This window comes from Desmodus rotundus, chromosome 4 (assembly GCF_022682495.2).
Source record: "Desmodus rotundus isolate HL8 chromosome 4, HLdesRot8A.1, whole genome shotgun sequence".
Lineage (NCBI taxonomy): Eukaryota > Metazoa > Chordata > Mammalia > Chiroptera > Phyllostomidae > Desmodus > Desmodus rotundus.
This window is the reverse complement of record NC_071390.1, coordinates 136,783,410-136,801,527: the sequence shown is the minus strand read 5'-3', so window position 1 is coordinate 136,801,527 and position 18,118 is coordinate 136,783,410. Positions and strand designations below refer to the sequence as shown.

General features: G+C 43.0%; 1 protein-coding gene across 1 annotated transcript in view; it reads right to left on the bottom strand.

Annotated features, from left to right (window-relative positions):
* Nucleotides 1–17,534, bottom strand: part of FRMD4A (FERM domain containing 4A) — a 445,706-nt gene extending 428,172 nt beyond the window's left edge. The window contains exon 1 of the mRNA XM_053922092.2: nucleotides 17,332–17,534. Within this exon, the coding sequence (XP_053778067.1) occupies nucleotides 17,332–17,364 (33 nt within the window). The 5' untranslated portion in view covers nucleotides 17,365–17,534. The remainder of the gene's footprint in view (nucleotides 1–17,331) is intronic.
* Between the last annotated feature and the right edge of the window lie 584 nt (nucleotides 17,535–18,118).

Sequence of the window (18,118 nt, the reverse complement as noted above, 5' to 3'; positions counted from 1 at the left end):
CTCTTGATTACAAGCTTGAGAGTATGGCTTCTGAGAGCTTCTGTCAGCTTTGCAGGAACTGTAGGGTGATGAAGAAGGAGGGCTTCTGACAAAGAAGGGGGCAAATAGTAGGTTCCACCAGGACCTGATGCTGAGGATGAGGGAATTATGCCTCTTAATAGAAATTACCATAGCAAGTCTTACTGTTTCCACTTTGTTATCATTAACACTTAAAAGTGATAAAGAAATGTTCTGGCTGGGTCTCAGCTGCACTGAGAGTTCTGATTTCACTTTGGAGATGTGTGGACCCCTTTTGAGGACAACCTGTTCCCACACTTCCAGGGCTGACCTAACTTATTTTTGTTGTAATTTTGTTACTTAAATGTGTATAAGCTCAAAAAAAATTTCTTTATGCTTAGAGTTCTTACACAACTATAAAATCAAATTTGTAAATTATATATATGCATGTATATAATCAATAAAATTCAAATTAACACTGTTGATTTAACCTGATGATGATTTTTTTCCCTGAAACAAAATTGCTGCTTTTAGCATGAATACGTTTCTAACTCCCATGTGGCTGGTTCTTTGTAGTGTGCCGTGCCCATATTACCACGTGCTAGGTGAGGAGGCAATTCTCCTATCATTTTCTTCCTGCTCAAACCTCTGCACAATCTTCACTAATACAGGGCGAGGCCCTTGACCTACGTTTGGCAAAACCACATAATTTATTATAAGTAAGTCTCTACTCTTCTTCATTAGCCTGAAGGGAATACAGTGACAGTACAAATGTGGCCAGTGCTCGGCTATGAGGCAGACATCAGATGGTGTAGAGTCCTCTCCTACTCTTTGTATTTTGAAGATTGTTGTGTCAAACATAACATAAAAATTCTTATAGCAGCTCCCAGAGAAACAGTCCTAGTAGTCGTGCCCTCGAGACCAGCTGAGTAGTGCTGGCAGTAAATAATGAGCGATCTCCAGGGAAGGTGGACTTCCAGGAAAAGAAAGAACAACTCAAAGGACTAGGAGAAGGAGCTACTGTCTCTTTCCACATAGAGACCCCTCTTCCCTGGACAGCCTTAAAGGGTGTGGGCTTGGTTTTAGCAACAGAGTCTAGGAGGTTCCCTTTGAGTTTTCTGAATTTTGTGAAAATAAAATAAAATCAAGTAACCCCTGATCAGGCCATACTGATTACCAATACATTAACTGATCATTAATTAGCATATTAATTACCTCTATTAGCATCATACATATATAACACAATTCACACTAGCGAGGGTGCTGAGATATTGGGGCAATGACGTTGAAAGTGCACATGAGAGAAGAATGAGAGTAGATGGGGGTTCTGGAGGGAATTACTCAAATCTCTCTCTCAGTTTTGTTTTAAGGATGCAATGCAAGTATAAAAAATTCCTATATGTAGACGGAACTATTTACAGCGTTCCTTTTTTAGCATCATTCTCAAATGTGTGCAGATGTACATACCACAGAACACAGTGAAGACAGAGGGGTTATACAGGGAGACAAAACATGTTTTTATAGTCACTGTCTTTGGAGAGCAATTTGTAAATGTTGGCATGTCCATACCTGCCAGCCCAGTAATTCCCCTCCCAGGGGTAGACACTGGGAAGACCTTTCCCCATGAGCTCAAGGAGATGTATGTAAGAATGGATATGGCAATATTGTTTGCAGTGATTAAAGAGAGAGAGAGAGAGAACTATCCACCCACAAGGCAACAAATATACGACTGGTGATACATTCATGTCCTGTTGTGCTCAAGCAGTTCCTTCAGGAGGGAGAATGAATGAACTACAGCGAAACACACTTATGTTGATGACTTGTGCACACAAATGTTTAGTGACCAGGACAGGTTGCAGAAAATTCATACACTTAGAATACACACACATTGGTACCATTTCTGGAAAGCACTAAAATAGATACAGAATATTATTTATTTTCATTATAAACATTTGTAATAGAAATATAAATAAAGGTCTGAGATTATAAATACCAAATCTGGGGTAGGCTTTCCCTCTGGGAAGGGAGGAAGAGAAATACAATTGGGGAAGGTGCACAAGGTATTCAACTTATTCAGCAAAGTTGTATTTCTTAAGCTAGGTGATACATACATAGGTCGATGTGTTTTCATGTGTTTCTATGTATCCCAAATAAGTCATGATACATAAAACATTTTAGCAAATCGGTCACCTTACATAAAACTCAACTCTGCTTGGAAAACTCTTTAATGGAAACCTTTGAAGCTTCCACAGATTCCTGGAACATAGCTTGTAAAGCTGAGCACCAGCCTTGCCTGATGATCTCATTGGGTTTCTCCATCAAAGAGGCTTCTTTGCCCACTTGTTATTCTATCAAGACTCTCTGCATGAAAACATTAGCCTGGAAAGCAAAAGAAACTTACAGCAATCTGGACAAGTATTTTCTTAAAACAAATACACCCATGTGAAAGTACTTGGTATTATTTTTGGTGGTGGTTCATTTGTTTGATAGAGGAAAAGCTCCTGGGAGCCGCATGAAGGAACACATATTTTCACTGACAAAACTTGCCACCCCTTAGGAACTTTGGGGTTCGGGTCTGAAAGCTGCAGCACAAGTCAAATGTGAATCTAAAACTGAGTTGGAAGACAACTCCCCTGTGCTCCTGAAAGGAGGTCCCATGCATCAGATCAATCTCACAAGAAGGAATGCCGCAGTCGCTCCCACGTCCTAGGACCTGGTTCTCGCACAGACAGCCTTTGAGTCTTCTCCACGACCCCTAGTCTATCTCCGTGCCCACACGGAGCTCTGACTTGCCCTTCACTCTTTTTCCTGAGGAACCTTGCCACGCATCTCACACTCAGAATACAACCACCCACAACACAAATCTGGGAGGCGTTTAGTCCAGTGGAACAGGGGTGGGATTTGTGGCCAAATAAAGATTCAGATCCTGGCTCTATCTCCTTAACGACTATGGGGTCTTGGCAAAGTTATTTTGACTTTTTCGAGCTTCTGTTACCTCAGCTTTAAAATGGGTATGAAAACACCTAACTCATGGACTAATAACAGCAGCTGGAAGTCAGCAGATGGCATCATTGTCCCCAGCCTCCTGGAGCCCAGCCAACACCAGCATTGACACAGCTCCTGCTGCAGGTGCGCCCTGCTGCTCTGGTTGGGGTGAAGGCCACCTGGTCTTATGCATGTGGCATCCATACACCTGTTGGTGGAATTAGCTTTATATGGTATGGCACGCACAGAACACGAGGCAGATATTAATGAATGAGATGTTAACTCTGCACCTAGCCAGTCTTACAATCCATGGGGGACGATTCTGAGAGCTTACTCCTTAAATGACAGTTTTATCTTTTTTCATCAACTACCTACTGAACACCTATGTAGCAGGTGTGATGTGTAATACAGGGTGGGGGGTAATGGGCGAGACCACAGAGACCTGGAAAAGGCGACCTTATGTCTGCCCTCAAGTCACAGATTTGTGAAAGAAGTGACACTTGAGTCAACTTTGGGAGGACTACCTTCAGGAAGAGAAGAGGAGAGCACAATCTGGACACAAGTATCAGCAGGTGCAAAAGCGGGGCCAAGGAAGCCTAGAATTTTTGGTGAAGCATCTGTAATAGGCATAACATCCCAAAAGGCAGCGGCAGCAGTAGAGACTGAATAGGTAGGCGAGGATCTAACTACAAAGGGCCTGAAAGTCACTGTCGGGGAATTTTGAGATGAAAAGTGACATGATCAGATTTGTGTTTAAGAACAGTGTTTCCCTCTGCAGTGAATCCATAGATTAGAGGGAGTGGGCTGCGCACACCAGAAACCCAGCTAGGAGAGTATGGCAAGAACTCAGTCCAGAGATGGCCACTTGCACCAGACCTGTAACCACGTGGATGGTGAAGAAGGAACAGATCCAAGATATATTGAAGAGATTAAACAATAGGATGTGGAAACTGGTAGAATACAAAGAGCAGGGGCCAAGAGAGGGTGTGTGAAAACCCAGCACTTTGGCTTGAGCCTGGATGGAGGAGGTGGCCGCTTGGTGAGTGGGGGACACAGAGAGAGGAGCAGCCTGAGGAGCTAACCATGAATTCATGCTTATATTGAGGTAGAAATATCTGTGGAATACCCAGGTATTAATTTAAAAAAGCATTTCAACAAAAACAAACAACAACTTGGGTGGCCATGAAACTTGAGAGAGAGAGAGGTGTGGTTCAGAGGTAGAGATTCTGGAGGCCTCACATAATAGTGGAATAGTGGTCAGCAAGACTGAGAACTTGGACCTGTGACTTGGGGTGGTATGGAGGCGATGCCCCCTCTGCTGACAATGCCTCCACATAGAATAGAATGCCTTGGTACCTGCAGCAACTGGTTATGGAAAATCCCTACAGGAATGCAGTTAAACAAAAGGGAGAGATCTGAAAGAACACTTGAAATGGCAAAAAAAGAGAAACTCAAGATTAATGTTAAAGTGACAGGGAGGAAAGTGTGGAAAATAACCACATTAACCACTTAGAACTGCTCTGTTCCCGTGTCCACGTGTCCCTCTGACCTGACACTGTGCCCCTTCTGCACAATGGGAGCACTGAGCTAATTCTTTCTTCATGCTGACCATCGGCTTTCACTGCAGAGGCCAAAGCACGCTGGGCATTCATGCCACCGAATATGCTTGTAATGGAGGTCCTGCATTCTGCCAATTGCAAAATAGCAGTGGGGAGAGACTGCATCATCAAAACAAGCTATTAGAACAGCAATTGCCACTTGCCAATGTTAGACAGGGCTCAGTTTTGTGGCTTCTTTGGTTGTACCAATAAATGGGTTAGAGCGCCCCGCCCAGCACAGGGCCACTAAGCACGTGCATCTATTGAGCACTCGAAACGTGGCCAGTTTGGATTGAGTTTTGCTGTAAACATAAAGGCATGCTGGGTTTCAAAGACGGTATGAAAAAGAATGTACAATATTTCATTATTAGTTTTATATTGATTACTTAGAGAAACGATAATATTTTGGGTACATTTAACTGAAGGAAATATATTGTGAAACAATAAAAATAAAGGGCAAAAAGAAAATACATTGTTAAAAGGACTTACACTGGATCTTTTTACTTTTGTAATGTGGCCACTAGAAACCCTAAAATCATCCGTGCGACACACGTTGTGGATGGAGCTGCACTGCTGCCGGCCAGCACTGTGTTAGAGAACTGAATGGCTCCTCGCTCCTGGCCGTACACCATGGCATGTCCTAGGCGCACATACTATGCCATGTCCTGGCACAAATTATGCTTCACTGTCTTATGTATCCCTAAAATTCAAAACAAAGTAGCTTAGTGCAAATGTTAATATCTTTCCAATCTATGCATGATAGACACGCCCAGGAGCCCTACCCAAACAGTGATCCATGATATATTCAACCTGTGAAATTAATAAAAAGTTGCTTTATGGCCTGTAAAGTAACATCTAAATCCTGCTCCATTCCTACCACACACACTGGCCTTGGAATCACCTTCAGAAGCATCAACTTTGAAAGTGAATGATGGCTACATATACAAACTCAGTAAATATGAATTTCCTGCCAAAAATCTGTAGACACCTAAGAATAATAGGAAGTCCATGTATATAGTTGGGGTTATTCTAGTTCTCAAAGCTCATTGTTTACATAAGGACTTTGGCCTTGATCAAACTGCATAGGACCCTACACTGTTTTCTAAGCTGCTTTCCCCAGTGTTAAACACAGTGTTTTACTTGAAAATCTTAGAAGAAATGACTGCAGTCTGGTTTCCCCATTTAGAAAAGATGTCCCAAGTTCATGCTCTTTGTGTAAGACAAAGGAAACCTTACAACACTAAACAGGATCCTCCTTCGGGCATTTTTATCCCTTTGAAGACAATCAGTTAGTACCATTAATGTAGTAATTCCCTTTGAGTTTCAATGTGCAGTTAATTTACCCAAATGCTATCATCCACTTCTTCAAAAGCATCACAGTTAGTGAAAAGTGGCCTTTGGAAAAATGATCACCTCCTGCTTCCAGATTCTGGCTCCCATTTGTTTCCAAGGGGAAGTGACTGGGTTGCTTGGTCTTGTTTGCGGACTCCTTACTACTTCCCCTTGCGTTTGTACAACCACGACTGAAGGAAACCTGTTTATTGCCTGACACTCGACATGAGCACTTAATAAATCCTTGTTGGATGAATAAGTAAATGAGATAGAAACACTGCCAGATTACTTTTTCCTTCTCAACAGCTTTGCTGCTAAGAGTTCTCCTCTCTTCCTGCTTGGGATGTAACCAACAGATCTGACCAGGAAAATGAACAGAATTACCATCCATAAATCAGCTCCCCTGTTTTTTGTATATCAGAAATCATGTCCCCCTCCCTCCCTCAGTCATGTTCCAGTTTACCTGCCACACTCATGTTCCAGTTTAATTATACAGCAGGAGGCAGAGGCCTGGGGCCTCTCCTCTTTCTTCTTTTAACCAATTGACCAGTGGCCCCTGCAAGTGAAGCCGGGCCCATCAGCCCCTAAGAGTAGCCACCCAGGGCTCTGTTATCCCATTTAATGAAGCCAGTGGCCCATGTATTTTCTCATTTATCAGGGCCGTCCAGGCAGCTTCCACAGAGGCTTCATAAACTCTCCTGGGCCAACAGGAATTTTTTGGCACATGATGGCAAAAGGCTTTAAATCAACCATGGCTTTGAAAGCCCAGCAGTTAGCAGCCTGGCATTTGCTGTGTGTTGCTGGCTCTTTCATCTACCGTCTGGGGTGTGGAGCAAGCCTTGAATCCTGAATTTGCCCAGGCCTAGTCTTAAAGTGCCAAAGCCATCCCTGTCTGGGCCTAGGAGAGCTGTTCTGTCTGGGGAGGCCAAGAAGGGGTGTCCCTGTGCCTGTTCCTGGTGCTTCCTCTCAGGCAGCTGCCAAGGAACCCCAGGCTCCTATACCCCAGGCAATTCTAAAGCCAGATTCTGCAGCCAGTTTCTGCAGCTCCTGTGATATGGTTTTCTCAGGAGTCAAGCTGCCTCAGGATTCATGTGGTTCAAATTAAATGAACTGGTAGATTGGACTGAGCTGACACTGTACACTTCACGCTCCCATTACTCCCGGTTTACAAGGAGGCAGTGGCAAATTCAGACACTCTTCCCATGATTTCTTCATTTCTAAGTTGATCATGGATGCAGGGAAATGACAGAAAGAAGGGGGATCTGGGTCAGGGAGCTTTGGGTTCAAACCCCTGCTTTCTGCACTATATGATTTCCATAGCTTTCAGGAACAGCACCTCTTGGGCTCTTCATTTCCCATTTACAAAATGAGGTTAAAAATACCTACTTTTCAAAACTCCTGTAAGTATTAGAGAGATTTTTTAAAGTAAAATACTTGTCCTTTATAGTAAATGCTCAGTAAATTGCAATCATTATTATAATAATTATTAAAATGTCATATTATTTAAATATAGCATATATTAATATTTTATAATACAACAATATATTTTATTAATATACTATATTACATTTATAACCAATACCAATATTATATAAATTATGTATTAACATTATGTCAATATATTAATAAATATCTACTGAAATATATGTATCATATTATATTAAAATGCTAATATATTGCAGCTATTATAATATTTATATATTGTTACAGTGTATTAATATAGTGTATTAATTCATAGTTACTTTAAAGTATTGATTAATATTGTTTTATATTGATATAAGGAGTTAACTTGTGTTATTGTTTTTCAGCTAGCCTATGCTCCCTATTGAGATACTCCGGCAGTTAAAGAAAATAAGTCAGCATTTTTTCCCATTTGCCTAGAGTAAACACAGTCTGGTTTTAGCTGGAAAAGAGTCATTTACTTTTTTCAACAAAAGTAGAGTCATTCGGACACTTTGGAACAGAAAGTTCTGACTCTAAGTCAGGAGTAACAATACCCTGAGCTGAAGTTAACATTAGCCCTCAGTTATCTCCACGCTACAGTCTCCTAACCCTGGAAACTATTACCACACTCTGGCAATGTTAGCTATTATTACTAACCAGAAACAAGATAGGGAAAGAAAAACAAAAATGACCTACCCACTATTTGTCCCTGAAAATTCAGCCTCAGGGGCTGTCACCCTGTGGAATTTGCCCATCCTATTTTGTGGAGACAGTTCTACACTGTATCTACCCAGCTATTCTGGCCTCACAACATGTGCTCAATGCTCAGTATTTATCAAACCTACATGAGCCCTTAGAGAACTACAAGCGCTTTGTGTCCTGCATTGAGTCACTAAATACATAGCGAGAGCCTACAACTTTGCTTGCACCATGCTACCTAGTAGGCAAATAGGGTGAACAAGATACGATGAAGCCTGATTTCAAGAAGCTCCTGGCCCACTGCAAAGGGAGCAAATATACCAGTACATGTGGTTACGGAGTGTGAGGAAGACTGGAGCTGCGGTAAGCAGAGCATACTGTGGACCCACCCCAGTCTTGGGCATCAAAGACTTCCCAGAGGGTAGGTTAGAGCCGGCAGAGGGGCCAGATAGGGCAAGGTAGTGAGTACAGGGCATGCTCAAAGATCTGGCACATTCATGGAGCTACAAGGCCTTCCCTGAGGCGACTGGATTGATGTCAAGTATCTTCAACATGTGGTGAAGGATTGCCCAAATCAGAGTCCTCCAGCCTTTGGACAAAATGCGCATTCTTGGGCCTCATCTCAGACTTACTCAATCACGATCTCTGGGAGAGGCACGTGGGAACAGTTGAAAACACTTCAGGTGACTGGACTGTTTAGCTGAAGCCTGAGACTGCCAGGGTAGAATATCGAGGAGCAGGATGAAGAAGCATGAGGCAGAGTAAGTGAGCAAGGGTCAGGTCTAGACAAGCCTGGAAGTCCAGACACGATGCTTGGACTCCATGCAGGTCCGAAGCGGTGGTGTGTTGGTAAATGGCTAAAAACCAGCTCTTGGGTGGGAGGGCCCTATTTCATAGCTGGCTGATTTCTGAGTTGTAACTACTGTAATGAAAGATCAGATGAGAGAATGTATGTTCAACTTCACAAGATTTAAAGCACAAAAGAAAGATTATTATTTATGAAGGGGTCAGTTAAGATTTGATAAAACCAAGGACCCCTGGATCCTTGAAACATGATTTTCTTGAGGTCCTGGACAGGAAAACTTTTTGGCTTAAGCTGAATCTACTAGTCTTTTCCACTAAACTATCTATTTATCATACTTATTTATTGTGAAATTCCTTGTTGTAATAAAACCTGACTATGCTACAAAGGCATCTGCTTTATTCTGAGCTCTTGATAGACAAGGACCCAGCTTCATAGGGATCTGCAGACAGGAAGAGCTCTCCTTCTGTGTCGGAGCTAACAGCACCATCCTGAAGACAGATCACCTATGTTTCCTACTGCATCCATGACTGTGACGATGCATTCCACACACGTGTCATGGCTTGCCTTTCTGCACATACTCATTGGTATATTTGTTCATCCATTCATACCAGTAACAGTTGTGCCAAGTCCCTACAGGCATTGCCTGTTTACTTCTCACAATACTCACTGAGACAGGCCACTACTGTATGCATCTTACACAGGAGGAAACTAAGGCTCTGAAAAGTTAGCCCCTGGTAAGTGGCGGAGCTAGGGTTTGAACCCAGGTAGTCTGATTAAGATGGGGTTTGGTGCCTCATATCCCTCCTTTGCATTAACCAAATAAATTGCCCTGGAATCCCCAACTTCCTTTCCATGATTCACAGATGCCTTGAAAGTGGCCACTTGAAAAACAAAAAAGTGTCCTGTTTGCACCCAGCTGAGTTCAGTGGTTCAATAAAAACATTATAGTACAGTAGCTCTTTGTAAAAGAGTGTGATGCATGCCTTGCAAACAAAACTATGTCTTCTTTTATTGGCTTTATGGTAAAAATTCACAGCATCATAAAAACATGGAATGTCTTAAAGGCTCCTCTTGGCTTCTCAGGTTGGATCCTCCCCACCTGTCTCAGGCCTCCAGACTAGAAACCGTATTAGCCCTTCCTCAGGAAAACATGTTAATGTCAAGAAACATTGCCTTGAATTTAATCTAAACCTGTCATGCTTCAACGCCAGCAGGTTTCCTCTTATTTAAGCCCCCATTAAGATAAAGTATAGCCTGTCGTTAGCTGGTGAATAATGTTGTGTATATTTAATGTGTTTGAAAGTAATTGCCAAGCCCCCCTCTAGTCGTTCCCTACTCAGGCTATGCACACCCTTCAGTCCTTATTGCTGTCTAGTTCACAGAGCTCTTAAAAGGGAGGCTCCAATATTTAGTCAGAACCATGTATCAAGTAGGTGGAACACAATGGACCATTTCAGGCATTATTCCCTGTGGAGACCTGGCAAAGTTTCAAGTAGATTTAGCATAATTCTAAGTGATTTTAAGGGTTTCGTATAGTGTATGATAATTGGCCCGAAGAGCCAGAGAGCCTTTGACTATGCTCTTTTGATTCTTTCCTTTGCTATCTATATTGTCTGTAATTTCAGAATTTTCACATCTTACATCTGTATCGAAGGTATTTCCAAAACTGTGCTGTGGTTGAAATGGACACTCCTCGAACTAACCGTAACTGTGGGGCACTCACCCTGGGCCTGCAGGAGCAGGACATGCAGGACACAATGCCTGTGTTAATTTCAAGGGCTCATTCTTTGTAAGCTCAGTGTCCATTTCCCAGTAAGTGTCCCTTTCATAAATGGCCTGATCCTTTCAGAAGACATTCTTTAGAAAACTACTTTGTGCCACAAATCAGAAATCACTCCTTTCAAAAAGTAACTGTAGTACAGTAAATGACACAATGTCTTTGTGGCAGAAATAAGAGCCATTCAGACAGATAAAAAGCACCTTCTCTAGGGAATTAACTAATTATAAAGGAGAGCAGATATTAAAGGCAGAAGTATCACAGTATTCTAAAAACCCTAGTTAGCACACAAAATAGTTACTGAATTATCAAATTAACTTTTTAACAATTAATATTCCATCCTTTATAAAGAGGTTAATTTTTGACATATTATATTAGCTTCAGGTGTACAACATAATGATGAGATATTTGTATACATTGCAAAATGATCGCTATAGTAAGTCTAGTTAACATACATTCTCCAGGTTAACTGAAATTCTCTTACCATTTACCATATCAGCATTTAAGGAAAAACATCTGTATTTTTGTTTGGATATGAAAGATGGGCCTCCAGTCCCTCAAAATATTAAAAATAGAACTATCACAGGCTTCCAGTCAAGAAGGCTCACCTCTTTGCACAACCACATCAAAATTACAATGAAAATGTAGAACAACCATCACTCAGGAACATCAGAAATAGAGTTGAATGAAGTCTGACAACTACAGAATTGAAGAACCACATCCACCCAGACTGGTAGGAGGGGCACAGACATGGAACAGGCTGGCCCCACACCCACATGGATAAAAATTCGGGAGGGATATCTCTTGAGCTAGGAATCCCAGACCCACAACAGGCCCTCCATCCCAGGATCCTAGTGCCAGGAAGAGAAGTCCCCACAACTTCTGGCTGCGAAAACCAGCAGCGATTGAGTAGGTGGAGGAGGCTGCTGGAGCCCTAAGAAATTCCTCTTGGAACACACACACGGACTCACCTACTCAGACTCACTCCCTCTGAGCTCCAGCACCAGGGTGGCAGCTTGAAGGACACCAGAGGTATACAGGGATAGACTGAAGTGTTGGGCATCAGGGCGAGCAAAGGCCATTGTTCCTTTGCTGAACCCTCCCTCCCACAGAGCAGGTAGGCTAGTGCCATATCTGAGACTCCATCAGCCTGGAGGCCACAGAGGACCTGCCCCACCCACTTTACAGGCCCACCCAAGTTGCATTTCCATAAGAATGGCTCATCTTGGCTCCTAAGTCCTATCAAACAAGAAACAGCTGGACTCAGTGAACCCTAGGGCAGCCAAATTAGAGTCACAGCCAGGCTTCACCTGGGAATCTCCAAGCCCAGCACAAGTAGCAGCCATCTCAGATTGCTTTACAGCTCAGGCAGGGTGCCCCAAGCAAAAAACAGGTAGGGACTGACCTGGGCCTGCACCACTGGGAAACCCCAGGGCCAACGCACCCAGTAGACAGCTACAGACCACACTGGAGCACCACCGCCCTGCCCAGCTGATCTTCTATAGAGGGCAGAGGTTGATGGTCAGTGGTCACAGCCAGTACTTGTAGCTCACTGGCCCAGGTAAATCCCTCCAATTGATCTGCCAACAGCAACCAAGGCTCAACTACAAGAGGAGGGTGTACTCAGCTCACACAAAGGGTGAACCTTAAGTACCCAGCTTGGGTGGTAGGGGAGGCAGTGCCACTGGACCATACGGGACATCTACTGTATTAGGCCACACTACCAAGACAGAGTCAAAGCAGCTGTATCTAATACATAGAAACAAACACAGGGAGGCTGCCAAAAAGAGGAGACAAAGAAACATGGCCCAGATGAAAGAACAGATCAAAACTCCTGAAAAAGATCTAAAGGAAATGGAGATAAGCAATCTATCAGATGCAAAGTTCAAAACACTGTTTATAAGGAAGCTCAAGAAACTTAGTGAGGACCTCAGTGGCATAAAAAAGACCCAGTCAGAAACGAAGGATACACTATTTGAAATAAAAAAACAATTTACAAGGAAACAACAGTAGAATGGATGAAGCCAAGAATCAAATTAATGATTTGGAACTTAAGGAAGCAGAAAACAACCATGCAGAACAAAAAGGAAGAAAAAAGAATTTTAAAAAATGGTGATAGTATAAACAGCCTCTGGGACAACTTTAAGAGGTCCAACATTCACCTCATAGGGGTACCAGAAGGAGAAGAGAAAGAGCAAGAAATTGGTATCTGAAAAAATAGTGAAAGAAAACTTCCTTAATTTGTTTGAGGAAATAGACAAACAATTCCAGGAAGCACAGAGAGTCTAAATTATGATGGACGCAAAGAGACCCACTCCAAGACACATCATTATTAAAAGGCCAAAGGTTAAAGATAAAGGGAGACTCTTAAAAGCAAGAGAAAAGAAGTTAGTTGTTCCCTAGTAGGAGACACATGAAGCAACCACACATTGATGTTTCTATCTCTCTCTTTCTCCACCCCTTCCCCCCCCCAAAAAAAAAGAAAAAAGAAAAAAGAAAAAAGAAAAAAAGAAGTTAGTTACTAGAGGGTTGCCATATGGGAGGGGGAGGGGGAGAATGGGTGAGGAAGTGAGGGGATTAAGAAGTACAAATAGGTGGTTACAGAATAGCAATGGAGATGTAAAGCACAGTATAGGAAATGGAGTAGCCAAATAACATACGCATGACTCATGGATATGAACAATGGTGGGGGGATTGCCTGAGGGAATAGGGGGTGCTAGGTGGAGGGGGAGAAAAGAGGAAAAATCAGGACAACTGTAACAGCATAATCAATAAAATATAACTTAGAAAAGTAGAACTATCATATGAACCAGCAATTCCACTTCTGAGTATATACCCTAAGAAAACAACATCACTATGTTGAAGAGATATCTGCATCCCCCATGACCATTGCAGCATTATTTGTAGTAGACAAGACATAGACACGATCTAGGTGGCCACAAATGAACAAAGAAAATGTGGTAGCTATGTGCGTGCACATACACACGAGGGAATTCTATTCCGCAATGAGAAAGGAAATCCTGCCTTTTGTGACCACATGGATGAAGCTTGAGGACATTATGCTATGTGAAATAAGGCAGAGTGAAACAAATACTGTGTGATTACACTTTGTGGAATCTAAAAAATAAAAAAATCAAAAAAACCCAATTCATAGTAAAGGAGATTAGATTTGTGGTAAACAGAGGCAAGGGGTGAGGAAGTGAGAGAATTGGATACAGGTGGTCAAAGGACACAGACTACAGTTATAAGAGTGACAGGTACAGGGGATGTGATGGGCTGCATGATGACTATAGCTAATACTGCTGCGTGGTATACTTACTTGAAAGTTTACGAAAGTAGATCCTAAAAGTTCTCATCACACACATATACAAATTTTTGTGTCACTATATGAAATGATGGACATTAACTAAACTTACTGTGGTAATCATTTCAACGCATATAAAGTCTTTCTCCTGTACATTTTAAACTTACACAGTGCTATTATGTCAATTACATCTCAATAAAATTTAAAGAAAAGATGTCTCTCCAACCAAGTCCTCTTCCTTGCTTCTCCTCCCCCACTCTTTCTTCTCCTCTCCTCTTTTCTCCCCGCTCCTTCTTCTTCATCTTTTTTTGATACTGCAGCTTCTCCAGAACACACTCCTTACACCCATGAAAAGTACAGGCTTGGCTTGATTTCACGTTGCAGCAGGCATTGGCAAGCAAGCATCACAAGAAGCTGAAAATAAGGGGAATTTTTTGCCAGCCTCATTCACTAGAGGCAGTGCACAGAGGATGAAAGGGAATTGTGAAGGTTGGAGGATAAAAAATCAAATTTAAAAAGGACACATTTAAACAGTACACACAGATGATTAATCCTAAAATTCTCTCCTTTACTCTCACAGGAGAAAATATTCGATAAGCATTTCTCTTTTTTCCCATTTCCCCCTCTGCCTCTGTAAACATCATTTGTTGTGGTTAGAATCCTGAGGCCTGTGTCATGGCCTCCCAGGAGGCCGGTCAGAAGTCTATCCATCAGCCTAGAGACTCCATGAGACTGCATTACATATAAAAGGAAGGGTAAGTGGACTACCCAAGTGAATCCAGCCAGAAGCCAATAGCTGTGCTAGTCCCATGTATTGGTGACAATACACTGTGACATGGGGAGGACAGCGGCTGCCCTGTCTGTTTCTAGGTATGTCAGGTGTGGCCACTACCCAGGAGACAGTGCGTGCTCAGGTGCCCTCTATGCAACTGTCTTAATTTTAACACTCGTGAACATGTTGCCCACCCCATTTTGCCACTTGCAGTTAATCTCATGCATATTTATGTGCCGATTATGCAAATCCCAAGATAAAAATGCATTAAGCACCCATGATTTAGACTAGTTAAGTATATTACATGGTGTAATGAAATTACTGCATGATGTCTAATTTACCTCAACGCTTGCTTTAAACTGTCAGTAAGTTGTTAAGTAACCATAACACACCGACACTGAGAGCTAGGAGGCCTTCTTTGTCCAGCCCGTCACGATGCCATGAAACCAAAAACTTCAAGCGAAATCCTTACTCAGGGGGCAGAATATTTCAGAATAGACTTAAAAAGATATAACGTGGATCAAAGTTTAAGAATGAAAACACATTATCTCTGGCAAATAATTTGGAGCAATTTTTCAGAATCACTGGGAAATGTCTACAACACAGGACATAGCCGTTTAGAAACTAAAGCTGGTCTTGTCAATCAGAGTGTTACACTGTCGGGTCTTATTCCCTGAGTGGTATTGTTACTGTAGGTCCCCGAATTCAAATGTAATTTGATTTTTTCAATATGGAAATATCAATTTCTGGAGTCACAAATAAAGAGATTAAAATAATTCACCAAAGCAACTTCACACACACATTCACACAGATACCTTGAAACCTAATAATTCAAGGGTTTGAATGAGAATCAGTTTGCTCTGTAAAAATGTTATGTTTGAACTTTGGTGGGGCCCAAACCCTCATAGTATCAATGTTCATTAGATGATATGTTGGTTAAGGAACAAGCTATGATGTGGATCACACTGATAAATATAACAAATGAGTGGCCTGACCCATTGCCATCCATCTGTCTGCCTAGTACAAGGTGCCTTTTAATGGGCCGCAGTGTGATTTACACAGTGCCCATGACCTCACTCATTTGCACAGGGAACTCCCCCAGTCTATGAGAACTGTACTTGCCTACAGTTGTGAGCTTAGACCCACTGATCTGATGGGATCCCAATAGTACACACCACCAGGACAAAGTGTATGAGGCAGCAATTTCAAAAGTGCACAGAATGAAGAGATTACATTGCCATCCGCTAAAGCATTCAAACCCCATCCGGTCCATAAAGGGAAACAGAAAGCTAGTGCTGTTTGCCATTCTCTCTGCAGTGGTACCTCTGTGTGAAGCAGCACCTGCTATTCCCACAGCACCTCAGATTGAGGTCTGCTGCTGGCAAGCATTATTACTTCAGCTCCAGGCTCAGGAAGAACAAGCCAGTCACAGAGGGGCACTCCCAGCAGACCAGCCAGGCAACCAAGGGGCTGGGATTAGAACCTTTGGGAACAAACTCTCACTTGGGGCTATCCTTCTAATGAAAGATGATCAGAGGGCTACTGGGCACGACAGGGAGATTGGAAATTCTCCCAAATGAGGGGATGCTTTCATGCTTAACACCCTGGTTTTAGCATTATCTTAAAACATCGTGGTCATGCTTATTAACTAACAGGAGAGAAAATGTTCAGTGGCAAAAGAGTCTGTGCTGGGATCACTAAATAGAGCGCCAAAGAGATGAGGTCAAAGCCTTTTTCTATTGGCATTAACTCTGCCATGAGCTATAGAGCCAGTTTCCTCCTGATATTTTGGAAATTTCTGAATAAGAAAAGTAGCATTTCTAGCATGATTTAGAACTTTTGGCCCACCCATTTAGAGTTCTATGTGGAATTAGCAGAAATCAAACAGCTTCCTCATCACCTGAGCTTTCAATGGAACGCCCTGTCTTGAGGCAACCCTTTCTCAAGTAAAAAAGCAAGCTCTCCCAGAGCAGAGCAAGTTCCCTGAGCTTCTTGGAGACTGTCAGCAGTTCCCTCTGAACATTTCAGGTCCAAGTTCAAGATGTCAGGCTAGTCCAGTGCTCTGCATGCTTTTCTGCCTATCTGGCAGTTCTCTGAAAACACGCTGGCTTCCAGAATGCATTAACCTACTTTCCACAGAGGATTTCCTGGCCTTCTTGCTCTGATGAAGAGGAGGTGGAAAGAGGAGATTTCAAGCAGGAGCTGGGCAAGATCTGCTTTCAACGTGTTACTACTCCTCCCGCTAAACAGCAATGTAGCTGAGCAATTGGTACTTCCTGCAACGAACAGCTCCCAGGCTTGCCTGGCCCCCGAGGAAGAGTGATTGGAAATCCTGCTAAAATATGGCTGTCTAATCAACCAAGAGGAGAACTCATTTACTAAGATTCCCATTGTCCACACTGACAGATGGCTCTCTCCCCGCTGCGCTCCCCTTCCTGCACATCGGGCTCTCTGCGAGGCAAGCCTATTCTTTGAAAGATCCAGTTGCATTTGCCAGCCTAGTTCCGAAACAAGACAAAAGCTCGGTGAGCTTCCCATTCACAGAGGCTCCCGGCACTTCAGCTGCCTTTTCTGTCCCTCCAAGCGGAATTAAAAGAAACCGAGATTCATTCCCCTTACCTTCGTCCTCATCGGAGACAGGAGCCCTTCCATTTTGGTGGAATTCTCATGCCAGCTGCTCTCCTTTCCAAGTTACTCCCTCTCTGTGCAGTCTTTAAGCATCCCACATGAAAAGAGCCATGTCGGGAGGCGCCGCTGCTCCCCTCTCCAGGGCGGCGCCTCGGCACTGCCACCCTGTCTAACTTGAATCCCCAGTGCCCGAAAAGCGCGCTGTTTCTGGAGAAGCCTGCTCCTCTCTCCTCGCCCTCTTCCCTTTCTCTCTTTCTCTCTCTCTCTCTCTTTCTCTCTCTCTCTCTCTCTCTCTCTCTCTCTCTCTCTCTCTCTCGTGCGCTCTCTCTCCTCCCTCTCTCTCCTCCCTCTCTTTCCATAATCTGCCTACAGCTCTCTGTGTACCATGCTCACTTGACAAACGATCCCTGTCTCAGGTACCGCGTTTGAGCCAAGAAAAGTGATCCGAACCAAACCGCAGGGGCAGCTCACCCAGGATAGGAGGCGAGGAGGCTGAGCTTTGCCCGGGTTTGCTCTCTCTGGAGCTGACAGCTGAAGGCACAGCTTTCCCTACTCATTCATTCTTCTTCTGAGAAACTGGGACCTGACAGCAGTGGATTCAGTTGCCACCGTTACTCAGATGGTTTTCTGGTTTAAGTACAGAAAATTGAAAAAGAAATCTCACCTCTTGGACATTTCCAAATACCCACTTTTAATCCAGTGTTGACCTAACATCTGGATAATTAACTGGATTTTTTTTCTGTATCACCAGATGTTCAGAAGCATAGCCTCTTTTTAG